This window comes from Eptatretus burgeri, chromosome 13, assembly GCF_056783735.1.
Source record: "Eptatretus burgeri isolate ZD-2024b chromosome 13, Ebu_testis_v1, whole genome shotgun sequence".
NCBI classification, from domain to species: Eukaryota; Metazoa; Chordata; class Myxini; order Myxiniformes; family Myxinidae; genus Eptatretus; species Eptatretus burgeri.
In genome coordinates this window covers 6,251,916-6,265,381 of record NC_140973.1, presented here as the reverse complement: position 1 = coordinate 6,265,381, position 13,466 = coordinate 6,251,916, and the positions used below count along the sequence as shown (strand labels likewise).

At 42.6% G+C, this 13,466-nt stretch overlaps 1 protein-coding gene and 1 long non-coding RNA gene across 5 annotated transcripts in view; one reads left to right on the top strand and one right to left on the bottom strand.

Moving 5' to 3' along the window:
• LOC147013748 (ATP-binding cassette sub-family C member 2-like) overlaps positions 1-11,480 on the top strand; it is an 80,214-nt gene extending 68,734 nt beyond the window's left edge. For all 4 annotated transcript variants that reach the window (XM_085850929.1, XM_085850927.1, XM_085850928.1 and 1 more), the window contains 8 exons: positions 94-293; positions 4,344-4,470; positions 4,830-4,931; positions 6,901-7,044; positions 8,339-8,497; positions 8,637-8,803; positions 8,930-9,124; positions 9,270-11,480. In XM_085850929.1, the coding sequence (XP_085707055.1) occupies positions 94-293; positions 4,344-4,470; positions 4,830-4,931; positions 6,901-7,044; positions 8,339-8,497; positions 8,637-8,803; positions 8,930-9,124; positions 9,270-9,399 (1,224 nt within the window). In that variant the 3' untranslated portion in view covers positions 9,400-11,480. The remainder of the gene's footprint in view (positions 1-93; positions 294-4,343; positions 4,471-4,829; positions 4,932-6,900; positions 7,045-8,338; positions 8,498-8,636; positions 8,804-8,929; positions 9,125-9,269) is intronic.
• On the bottom strand, positions 8,159-10,168 carry LOC147013749 (uncharacterized). Its single transcript, XR_015050500.1, has 2 exons — positions 10,039-10,168; positions 8,159-9,020 (listed from the first exon to the last, which is right to left on the bottom strand). It is a non-coding gene; the product is annotated as an uncharacterized LOC147013749 (long non-coding RNA).
• Positions 11,481-13,466: the final 1,986 nt, after the last annotated feature.

Below are 13,466 nucleotides of genomic sequence, written 5' to 3'. Positions count from 1 at the left end.
CTGTGGCCAGTTTGTTTGATATTTTCTATTTTTGTTATTATTTTCAGGATGGACAAAAACACATGAGCATAACTTGTTATCTGTGACGTTCAGCGCTTTTATGTGGCGACATCACGGCAGCTGCGACGGTTGGACTCGGTATCCCGCTCTCCCATTTACTCCCACTTCGGAGAGACCCTCTCAGGACTGCCTGTAATCCGGGCATATGGACATGCAGCCAGGTTCTTGGAACACAATCGCAAGGTTGTTGACACCAACCTGCTCAGCGTCTATCTGTGGATTGTTTCCAACAGGTGCGACTGATCATCACTAATAATGTATCTGATATTTCTCTTGCTTAGTAAGACTGCTTCCTGCAATATCTCTTGATGCAAAGCAAAGCTATCCACAAAAGCATGATGGACCAATCAAACAATTTCATATCCGTGGGACAGCCGACTCAAAGTGCAATTCGGGGCTTAAATGAAGGGTCAAGGTTTTTGGGGGGAGTGGGGGGAGGGATTTAAAACAAACTGAGAGAAAGGGAAGGGTGATTGCCAGGACTGTAACAGCGACTGAGGGGTGACGCTGCTCTTGGTGCCGGGCAAGGTCTTTGGTTGGATAATTCTTGCTAGGGTTCGCCACCATCTGCTTGAGCATCAGCGTCCAGAGTAGTCAGACTTTACACCAAAGAGATCAATGATTGACCACATCCTTCCTCTTCGGATCCTCATCGAGCACAGATGAGAGTTTCGGCAGGGGCTGCTTGCAGCTTATGTTGATCTCTGTAAAGCATTTGATTCAGTGAATCGGGATGCCCTCTGGAGGATTCTTGGTCTTCATGGGGTGCCACCAAAACTGATCGATCTGATGTCTGAACTATACTCTGGTACTGGGAGTGCTGAGATGTGGTTGTTCCATCTCCAACTTATTTCCAGTTGTTACTGGAGTTTGTCAGGGGTGTGTACTGGCCCCCACACTTTTCAGCACTTGTATGGACTGGATTCTGGGGAGGATGTCAGAGAGATCAAGCTGCGGTACATCATTTGGGAATGTCAACATCTCTGAATGATTTCGCAGATGATGCAGTCATCTTTGCGGAGATGGTGGATATCCTTATGGGGGCCCTCGAGGTGCTGAATGAAGAGTCGGAGCTGCTGGGATTATGGGTTTCCTTGGTCAAAACTAGGATCCAGGCTTTCAATGACATCTTGGATGCTGCTATCTTCTCTGTACCTGTTTGTGGTGAGGATGTTGAAGTCACAGAGAGATTCACTTACATTGGCAGTGATATTCATGCCTTCACATGTTGTGAGCCAGAGGTCAGTACACATCTGGGTCGGGCCTGGGGAGTCATGGATTAACTGGATCATGGGGTGTGGCGCTGTCGGTACCTGAGCAGGAGGACAAAGGTCCGAGTATTTAAGTCCTTGGTGCTTCCAGTCTTGCTCTATGGATGTGAGACTTGGACTTTGACCAGGGATCTCAGACGGAGTCTGAACTCCTTCAGTACCAGGTCTCTTTGGAGAATCCTTGGCTCTCGCTGGTCGGAGTTTGTGTCCAACGAGCGGTTGCTGAGAGAGACTCAGATGAGATCTGTTACCTGCATAGTCCGTGAGCATCATCTGCGGCTATATGGACATGTGGCTCGTTTTCCTGACGCTGATCCTGCTCACCAGATTCTCTCAGCAAGGAATCATCGTGAGTGGAGAAGGGCAACGGGCCGACCACCTGTCTCATCGTTACAGCAGGTTGATCAGAATCTCACGGAGATGGGAATGGGCCAGGCATCTGCCTGAGGGATGGCCAGACGGAGGCCCGTGGAGTACTGGCAGTAAGTGGGTGCAGTAACGCGCTGCTCCAGCACATGCTCCTATACCTGACCTGATCTTCCTTAAGACCAGCTCCTGGTTGTCCAAAGCTTGGATAAGTGCTATCCTGTTGATAAATTACTTATCCAACATATAAAATTTATCCACTGGATAATTTCCATTGCTCAAAGCCTGAATAACTTTAATAACTGGATAAAGTGAGGATTTTCAAGATAACTTCATCTCAGTTTCCTCTGGCCCACATAACACCTTATCTGTGGTTACAAAGGCATATGTAGGTTTATCAAATTCGAAAGGTGTGGAAGATGTGCTTGGGAACGCTAACCACCCTGTCCTCTTCTCATCATTTGTTACGGTGTTGGAAAATTTACTCCTGACGACCTTCACATACTAGTCGCCCGACACAACGTATTCCGTTCAGTTGGCGTAAAGTTTGCCTTCCTCTTTCTCGTTTGACTGCTTTCTGTCGCCATAATTGTTTTGCCAGCAGACAACAGTGCAATGCATTGTGCGATACCTTGTACCGATCAAAGTTTATCCACACCTCATCCATCCTTTATCTGGCGAATAGCTATTCTACCCTTATCCACCCTTTGAACAACCGTAGTTTATCATCAGTTAGTTAACCATGGGATGAGAATTTTAACCACAGGATAGCTCTGATCTCGTGATTAAATTTTCCGAGTTTTAATCAACTGGGACCAGGAGGTAATTAATTCCCTGATTACCTAGAACTGAGAAAGTGTGATCAGCGTGCAGCACATAGGAAAAGGAGACGGTTCCAATCATTCCAAGTAATGGAGGAAACAAACAAGGTTAACATGTGATTATTGCAGAAATATTGTTGGGATGATGTAAAAAAGAAAAGGAAAAAATTGACAAGTGAATAAGCAAGTATACAAAGCTTGTTCTCATCTTACTGTTGTCCACCTCGGATGGTCACTGAACCGATGCAATTGAGCCTGACGATGCTGATTCTTCACAGGAAGGAGAATGTAGCGGCATTGTCCATGCAAACCATCTATAAATTGAAACATCAGAGCACGCATCTTCACGAAATTGAGTTTCTAATACCTGCGGTGCCCATTTCCAACTTTGTGACCACTTGCTCATCTCCCGAGTCTCCTTTTTAACAAGAAAATAATAATCAAGATTCTAGAAAAAATTGTTCAATTGGCAAATAAGACCCAACTTCAATATTTCTAATTACACTTTAATCTGAATCATATGATTCAAAAAAGTAATCACGATTTATTTTTAGGATTTATGGAATTTTCAAGTGGAAATTGTATTTTCCACTACATCTCTGACATCATTTCGATTATCTCCTAAAGTCTCCTCTTTTTTTCCACAAAAAGCAAGACTGAGCTCATTTTTATCCCCCGACTTTAAAAAAAGAAGAAAAAAAACAAAACGGGGGAATTGTAATCGGCTCCATCTGTCCATCCGTCCATCCATCATGCTATCTACGAAACGATTCGGCAGAAATTCACCAAACTTGGTAGTTATGATCACCACATGACACGAATGTGCGAGAGCGGTCTCATTTTGATCACGCCCCCAGGGGGCCTGGAACTCTGGGGCGGGGTCAAAAGTCAAGTACCAGAAAATGCAATTATGGGCACCATTGAAATGAAACTTTGTATATGCAATCAACATTGGGGGACACATGAAATATGTGACAATTTTTTGGATTTTACTCCCGGTTCATGACCCAGGGGGTTAGGTAACAGAGGTCAAACCAGAAGATTATTTTTTCATCTAAATTTGATATTGGGTCATTCCTGGTGGAACTAACTTGATGCAATCTTTCAACTATGGTTTTGGTGGGAAGTGTGGAGATTTGCAAAGGCACGCTATCGACTTCGCTCCAGTTTATAATTGTTAAAATCTCTACATTGGATTACTCAACTTTTAATAAAATTATAATTGCACTTTAACCCCCCCCACCACCCCCAAGCTTCCAATATCCTATTTTTCTTTCCTGAGAGTTTGCTTTTGTATTCATCTTGTCCACGCCATGCATCCTCCCCTACCCCCATTAATTGTCCAAGTCTCCCTCTATTTTGTCCTTCAACCCTGCTGTTAGTGTCAACTACCGCCCAGCTGTCTCTCCTCTCTCTCTCCTCTCTGTCCTCTCTCTCCTCTCAAAACAAAAACACATCCTGTTAAAAAAAACGGCACCTGTATTCTTCAAAAATAAATCTCCTTTTGGATTATTTTAAATTTTCAAGTAGAGGTAGTATTTCCCCTGGAGCACAAGTGTGATATGTTGTAGATTTTCCAAACGACCCTCATATTTTTTTGTCATGAATGTCACAATAAGTTGTTGTACATTCCAAACTCCCACAAGTAATGGTCGGTCATGGTTGTTTTGGGGTTCCCTCCCCACTGAACCCAAACCAATCAACATATTTGAAGAAACCTTCCTCGATCGTCCCTTAAGCATTTCGTTGGTAGTCGATATAACTCATTCGTTTCATCATTTTGTCTCATTCACGGCATGTTGTTGTGTGTTTTTTTGATATGCAGATGGCTGGCAGTAAGGCTGGAGCTGGTGGGCACGCTGTTTGTGTTATTTGCGACGCTGTTCGCTGTAATATCTCGTCAAAGCCTGATGGGTGGGATCGTCGGTCTTTCCATCTCCTACGCTCTCAATGTGCGTTTGTACGGTTTTATCGCTAATAATCATACAGTGAAATTAATCATCATATTACTGTGCAAGTTTGTGTCTTTAATAACCAATCTTACAGACCTGCCAGCACACGAAGACGGTGATTTCCTGGGAATGCCAATGTACTTGATACGATACTCATTCATTCAGACTATACACTTATCATGCTCATTAATTACTGATCCTCGAAAGTGACGTCCGATTCACTCTTTACTGTCTTTACTTGCATTATTTTCGCTTAAATTATTTCTGCTGCCTTCCACATTTGGATCTTTAAAGTTAAAAGTTCCCTGCAGTCAAGTACTTCCAATTCACCTAAGCTAAATGTGCACGTTGCTGTGCAGGTGACCCAGACATTAAACTGGCTGGTGCGTCAAACATCAGAGCTGGAGACGAACATTGTCGCAGTGGAGCGTGTGGTGGAGTACAGTCGAGCCGAGACAGAGGCAAGTCCCGGATGAGAACGGTCATTGTCAGCAAGCCTGAGTAACATGCAGTGGGCTCACTGGAGTTTATCAAACTGTAAAAGGAAAGTACCACCCTGCACACCCAAACGGCCAAATAAAAAAGTCAAACAAAATTTATGTTCGCGACTTTTTTGTGCCTGGACCGAGACAGGCCCAAGCAAAAATAACATTCCATTCCTGTAGGAATTATTTGCAGACTACTATAGTATATGAGAGTACAACTCTCATATACTGTAGTTCTAACTCGCATTTTTGCCAGAGGAATGGATGCTGCAACCAATATCTCAGTCAGGTAAGCTGTCTTCTCTGGAATCACAGGTTATAGCTCCTTCGGTCCAATCCCAGGTTCCTTCATGGTCGTTTGTCTTCTTCTCTTGTCTGAGGGGCTGTCTTCGAAAGCTTCGGATACATGTTACAGAATCGTCTTGTTTAAGAGTTTGTTTTTTTAATTGTCGGTGTTAATTTGTTCATGTATTGTATTTTGCACATCTCACTTGAACGTCCTCGTCTGTACTCTTGTGCTGGGTCCATGTGTCCTTGTCCAGGCCGCGTGCTCTTGTGGGACTCACCCGGGTCTGTTGCTGTTTTTCCTCCCCTTTCTTTTTTTCTGGTTATTCAGTCCCCTCTGTCTCTGTCTCTGTCTCCATAACCTGCAAGGGTGCAGCTGTGCTGCTGATGCAGTGCCCCTTGCAGGTTCGGGTAGGAATTTGAGAATTTGTTCAGGGTGCTCACAATAGCTTGCCAATTCTTCCCAAAGGACAATGTGGGATCTTTAACATGCACCGGCCGGCAGATGGGACACCCGTACAACATCCATCTGAGGGACGGCACACACATTGATGAATCACCCAGCCTGTGAAACTCACCGAGATGACAGTTTATAGCTGGGTCAGGATTCGAACCCAGGCTCGACAGCTTACGGGAAGTGTGCAAACCTCTAGGCCATCCTGTCAAAGGAATGAAGAGGAGATCATAGGGGGGCTTGAAGTAGGAGGTCAACATTTCTGCCATTGTTGCTAATCTAATAAATTGATGGTTTCCGATTAATTGATTTCTCATGTAATTTCAATGTAACAATCACTTTGTACCAAATATTGGTAGATGTGAGCCATAACACGCATTACAACATTGGATCAGATCAAGTGTTTTCAAAACAATATTAATTTGTCCATTGTCCAATCATATCCTCATAATTCCGATCAGAATAATGTCTCTAGATGTGATTATAACAGGTACAAGCTACTCCATGAGCTTTAGATCATTGGTCAAGGTAAGTTGGGTCCCCAGCACTCAAGAGCTGGAGACCAAACATATTTGAAAGATTCAAAGTAACTCGTGTTTTTGAATAGATCTTCACGGGATCCATTCTAAAATAGTTTGAAAAGGGCTCATTCTCATGTTGCAGCTTGTAATAATGAAAGTTGTAGGGTTGACAGGATGGCCTAGAGGTACTCATACTCGCCTCTAAGCTGTCTCACCTGGGTTTGAATCCCTACACAGCTATAAACTGTCAGCCCGGTGTTTCACAGGTAGGGTGATTCAACAATGTGTCGGATGGACGTTAAACGGAAGTCCCGTCTGTTGGCATTCGTCGGAGGACGTTAAAGATCCCATTGTGTCCTTAAGAAAGAGGAGGCAAGCTATCACCGGCACCATGGCCAAATTACAAACTTCTGCCATAACCAGCAGAGCTACCCCACAGCCTCGTGCTGCATACGAACGAAGAAGAAGAAGAATGAAAGTTGTAAGTCTGTTTCAGAATTCAACATGATTTGTGTTATGTAGTTCCTCCCAAGCCCCCACCATCCTCACCCTGCACTCGTCCAACCCGAAACTAGAGACACTGCAGGTGAGAACACACCTGAGTCAGGGGTTTGTTAAGAACAGCGTTGAGGATTCACACAGAAGGATACAACATAAACATAAGTCGACCTTTGAACCCTTCTAGGCACCATGGGTACGAGAGCATCGTCCATCAACCGGATGGCCTCAGCATGGAAGGATCACCTTTGAAAACTACTGCCTGAGATACAGGCCTGAACTGGAGTTGATCCTTCAAGACATCAGTTGCCACATCCACCCAGGAGAGAAGGCAAGCGCATTCTCCTTGTGTTGCTCATGCTCCAAAAACAAAACAAAGGTGTTGCCCACCTGTAATTCATCACTGAGTATTCATAAGCCATAATAGTAATTTAACAAATTGTAAATATTTGTGGTTTTTCTGTGAATGCATTTAACAAAATAATACATTCGTAAGGTTGTTGTAATGCAGCGGATGGGTCTCGCAGAAACTACAGTCTCGCAGAACAAGAATGGGAGAGCGCATACCTTCGTGAGGTTGAACAGTTCACGTTTTGTATCCCACTGGTCGGCCATATCTGGATTCGGACCTGAACCAACATCGAATTGGCTTGTTCTTGTCACTTACCAACTCATCCACCAAGTTTTTGACATATCCTGTTAAATATCGTTTTTAGCCCTATCTCAATGGTGAAGAATCAATTAAAAACTATAGAATCCGGATGTTCACCAAAAATCAAACAAAGTACTCCTTGTCATACACCATATCTGTCCACAAAATTTCGTCGGAATCTGTCCACAACCTGTTGAGATATCCTGTTCACAGACAGAGGTGAAAACATAACCTCCACTCACCTTCGGTGGTGGAGGTAAAAAGCAAGTTGTAACATTGTTTATAATCCCAATGTTTTGTATGCCTGGTGTTGGTTTAATGATTAGGGTGGTGGGCTTGGGATGCTAGGGTCCTAAGTTCAAATCCTGCTTGGCTGTTGAATTAATACCAGGTGGGGTTGACTCAGGCTATCATCCTTCTGAAGTTGGGAAAATGAGTACCAATTTGCTGGGACGATTGAGCCATTTGAGTATCCTGCATCAGAGTGGCACCATGTCCAGGATTGTGCCCAATAGTCCAAGACTGTTTTGGCAGCAATGACGCTCTGTACAGAGTATGGTCCTGATGGATGGATGGATTGAGCATATGCTCCCAAACTCTGTGTGGATTCAGAAAATGTCCAGGATGTGTTGACATGCTTTAATATATAGCTCTTCTTTGGGTGATGAGCAAATATATGAGGCGAGATGAAAGACTATTAATACATCACAAACATGACAGTGAGATCTGAAGGAAAAAAACAAACTCCAGACAGGTGCATGTGCAAAAAAACACATCCCCAGCACAAACAAACAATTGTTCAAAGATAAATTTAATTCATCATCCAGATGAAACTCTCTATCGGCTCAGCTGATAACATCATGGAATTAAGAGGAGGAAAAAAAAAGACCACCTCCTTTTGCAGTGTCCGATTTTTGAGTTAAAAAGAAAGCAGAAATGCATTGACGGAAATCAGGTACGTCTTCTCGTACAGGTGGGTGTGGTCGGCCGTACAGGAGCTGGGAAATCCTCAGTGACTAATGGCTTATTTCGTATCCTGGAAGCCGCTCGAGGAAGAATCCTGATTGACGGCATTGATATTTCATCCATCGGTCTACATGATCTCCGCAACCAGCTCACAATCATCCCACAGGTTACCTGCTTATATATTCCAAACTTTTTCTTGCTCACTTAATGGGCATTCCAATCACTCCATGAAATCACTGTTTAAAACATTTGTCCAAATTCGTTTTGAACAGCTTGCCTTGTTATTTTTTTGTGTGTGATATAAGGAACCAGTACTCTTTTCTGGCTCTCTACGTATGAACTTGGACCCACGAGGCCAATATTCCAGCGTCGAGTTGTGGCGCGCACTGGAGATGGCACATCTGCACCAGCAAGTGCAGGAGATGCCTGGAGGACTCGATCACCTAATCTCTGAAGGGGGTGACAATCTCAGGTGCTTGGGGGAGAATTTCCTGTAGTTTTGAAACATTGTTTGAGGTTGGTTCAAGAGATTAAGCCTCAGCTTACCCCTTTCCATGGTGCTGAACAAGGCCTTGAGCTAACGGAGTGGTGCTTGCAGTGTGGGACAGCGACAGCTTGTTTGCTTGGCCCGGGCATTGTTGAGGAGGAGTCGCATATTGCTGTTGGACGAGGCAACAGCTGCTGTGGACCTGGAAACAGACAGTCTCATCCAAGAAACAATCCGCAGCGAGTTTGTGACCAGCACGGTGATCACCATTGCTCACCGTCTGCACACCATCCTCGACTACTCTCGGTTAGACACGGCCATTACTACATTGCTTTAAACACCACTGCTACAATTGTATTTCAAATGGCTGAGGATAAGGGTCGGGATAGCTGGATGTATAAATCCTTCTTTCTTTTCCTTTATCCTTAAGTGACCATTTTCATTATTGCAGAATTTTGGTGCTTGATCAAGGTCGGATAATAGAGTTTGACTCTCCTGAGAACCTCTTGGAAAGGCGAGGCCTTTTCTTCAGCATGGCGAAGGATGCTGGCATCGCTGTGATACAGACTACATCATTGTGACCTGAGATTATGACCAGCTGAGCTTCATTTGCTAAAATGTTGTCTTGCGATGCATTCCAACCATTATGTTGTTTGTTTGTTTGTTTTTTAATGGCGAAAGTTGATTACCCGTTATGTTTGCTGTTATCAATGAACAGGACAGGAAGAAAATGTTCTGGTTAGTGTAGAGGAAGTTAAGAAAGCGAGTAAATTTGACGGAATGTGAAACTCCGGCATAAGACAGTTTGCATCCAAGGTTACCAAGCGGAAGTAGGGCAGGAGGTTAGTAGTACACCGTGATCAGATTTGCAGGACGTAATAACTCAATTAAAACAGGGGAAACACAGGAGAATTGATAGCAAATTGGAACCAATACTTAAGGAACAAAGGAGCTGGCATGAAATTATTTGAAACCATAAATTAGGGACTCAATAAAACAGCATTTCAGGGACAGTCAGGATGTATTTATGAAATGTAGATTCAGTCGATGTAACCTATTGCAGTTATTACCCCGTGCACGCAAAGTAAGAATTGGGGTTAAGCAATTGGTTCACTTTGTCTGTCTCTCCCAACAAACTTCAGTTTATGATCGAGGAACAAGTTAATTTAAATGAGAACGTTATATTATGAATACTGCAGACCATGAATCGGAAAGCGTACCTGTAGTTCAGTAGTACTTCGGCTCTGAATTCATCCCGACCGTACATGCACAGGGAGGAGCGAGATTTTTCGTTATTGTCGTTTACTCTGCCTGTCTGGCAAACAAACAAGACTGAAAATCATTCCAAACAGGAAACTTACTGTTGTTAAGGATGTCATAAAGCACACAAACAACAGGCACGAATAACTCATGTGATGTGATGTAAATAAGGTGGTGCAAAAGACGTAAATAAGGTGTTGCATCAATAGCGGTAAACTTCCAAAATGTTTGTTTTTTCTTTAAAAAAAAAAACAAAAAAAACTTTTAAATCTTTATTTTATTTCAATTGAATTCAATTATTTCAATTTTTACTTGAACACAATAGAACACAAATCGCCTTTTTGGCACTTTCAAACCCCTTCTGTTCAGCAGTAATTGGGGAAAAAATACTGTATTAGGACCTTTTACGTCATCACGACGAATCAAATTTGTCACTCACAGACTGCGCCGATGTCCTTGTTTCTCAGGACTGCACGAGGTAAGGAGTTCTACGAACTCTATAGTTTCAGAAGGTAACTGGCTGAGTGATATGATGGTTGTGCAACAGATATGGTTTCCTTAGCTTTTCAGTTCTCAACAAGGTCCCATAATCGAGATGAATTGTTAAGGTAAAAGCTGGTGATTTAGGGAAGGGGTTAGCTGTACATGTAGAAAATTCATGAAAGAGTAAGACGAGAAGGTACCGTATATGTTACAGTTACATAAGTGGCTAAGTAACGGAGTACCATACTGCAAGGGTCAGTTTTGAGTCCATTAATATGGTATTTGTAATTTATATCAATGATTTATATGGGAGAGAAGAAATTTGTCAGTGATACAAAGCTAGTAGGTGAATAAATGGTGAGAAAGAACGTCTTGAGTTGCACAACGGTTTAGATGTTTTAGCAAAACAGCCAAACAAGTGGCATTCGAGTGTTAGTTTATAGGTGTTGGGAGGAATAATAGCAAGATCAAAGGGGGACATTTTGCAGCGAATGCATCAAGAAAACAATGGCTATAATATGTGGAATTAACACAGAATGGTTACGTATTGCCAAGATCAGAAGTAGATGCAAACACAATTGACCATTTCAAGTACTTTGAGGATGCAAAAATCAATGGCTAGAATTCGTTCCTTCTTCCTTCTTAGAATTCCTTCATGTTTTTCACATGGAATGGGACCGGTTGAAAATGGTGTGCCATGGCTCATCCATCGAAGGGTTCTTTTGAAGGAAACTGCCTTCCAAACACAAGGTGATGTCAAGCGGTCTTCGCAGTCCAGTGAGATTGTTGACACTGCAGCGATCACCTTACTGTGCAACGATCTCTCAGACTGAGCTGCAATGCTGCTACCCAATTCAAGAATGCTGTGGCAATGGCAATATGTGTTGACAAACCTCAAATAAACATTTCGACAAAACTCTGCCCTGTTTATATTTTTTTTACAAAACCTCAAATTAACATTACAAATTTTTTACAAAAATGTGTCTTTGTGAGAACAATTATCCAAATTATCTTCAGGTTCTCATTCACAATCTTGTGAGATATGTACTGTGGAAATTCCATGGAATTGCCACTCACAAGTGATTGTTAAGGCCCAGTCACACCTTGACGTTTTAGCCAGCGATGACAACGTATTAAAACGTATGTAAAACGCTGGCTTTCGTTGAACTTTTGATGTTTTTTTTTTAAGATTCGGACGTATTCATAGCGACTTGGTCTTATGTATAACGCATTAGTAACGGACACAGAACGTTTCGTTGTGTTATAGATAACTTATACCAACGAATGCTGAACCTGTTCTCGGCCTACACAACCGATGCCCAACGATAGTCTAACTTAGGCATAGCGCGTTGCACGCATCGCCGACGATGTCGTGACGTAGCCTATTAAAAGGCTGACGCACAACGATTCGAATCATAACTGCTGTAGAAATGGAAGTGTCAACATCGCGGTCACACCTTGGCGATCTTGCCAGCGTATGCCGACCTAAGAAAAATGTGTCTAAAACGTTGGGGCACATCAAATACGGTATGAGTAAGTTTGGTATACGTGAGTAGAACGCTAAAGTACGCTATCATACGTCGTAAGTAGAGTACGTCAAGAAATTTTAAACATGTTCAAAATTTTACGACGTACTTGGCGTATGACACACGTTCCGCATGCGATGGGGATAAGTTGTACACATGATATGCGGACGCTTACACACGTCCACAAACGCTACTTATAAGCTACTCATAAGTCGAAACATGTCGCGGTAATGTCTTTTTTACGTGAAACTTATTTCTAACTTATGTTTGACGTGCTTTGAACCAATTCTTTACGTAGTCCCAACACACATTGACGTATGTAGACGTATTACAATGACGTCTTCCGGTCGACAAAAAAATAAATGAACGTGTTTCTAACTTACAACTGCCATATAAAGACGTGTTCCCAGCGATTTTGGGAATTGGTATATAAAAATTGTGTTCATAAAAGGGGAACCCAACAGTGTTTTCGAGTCCTTTTTGAGTCAATGTCCATGTCAGCAGTAACAGTATCAGTTTCAGTATCAGTATTAGTATTAGTAGTAGTTTGTTCATGTTGGCAGTAGTAGGTTAGTGTGAGGGGGAGGGTGTGGGTTATGATGGATCCTCCTTGCGTCCGCGTGTCCACGGGTAGGAGACATCTTTGCACCATTGTTTGAAGTTCTTCGCGGCTAATTTTTTATGGGGCTTTTTCAACAATGAGCTATGGCTTGTTTTTACGATTTAGGTCTATTCATAACGGGTTGGACAAATGCACAATGAACTAATAATGTGCATAGAGCACTTCGATAACTTATAAATACGGTATACCAACGAATAATTATCGTGTAGCCGGCGTTCACAAACTATGCCCAACGATAGCCTAACTTATCCATATCGTGCGGCAGTTTATCTTTGCCGGTGACGTGGGGTTTGCTATTCATAGGCTGCCATTCAACGATTTAAATGGCTGCATCTCCACTATTGAAAGTAGACGCTTGCGCTCAACAATTGGATTTTTTTTACACTCAACGACGTTTAAACGGTACCACTCAGGTATTTTCATTGTTTACAATGAACGATTTAAATTGCTGTCACTCGCCTTTGTTTTTTGACGCTGGCGCTCGGAAATTTTAATCGCTTCTATTGAACGTGCGAAATCGCTCAAACTCCACTATTGAAAGTAGACGCTTGCGCTCAACAATTCGATTTTTTTACACTCAACGACTTTTAAACGGTACCACTCAACTATTTTCATTGTTTACAATGAACGATTTAAATTGCTGTCACTCGCCTTTATTTTTTGACGCTGGGGTTTGGAAATTTGAAGCGTTTCTTCTGAACGTGTTAAAACGCTCAAACTCGACTATTTCAAATAGACGCTGCCGATGGACAATTAG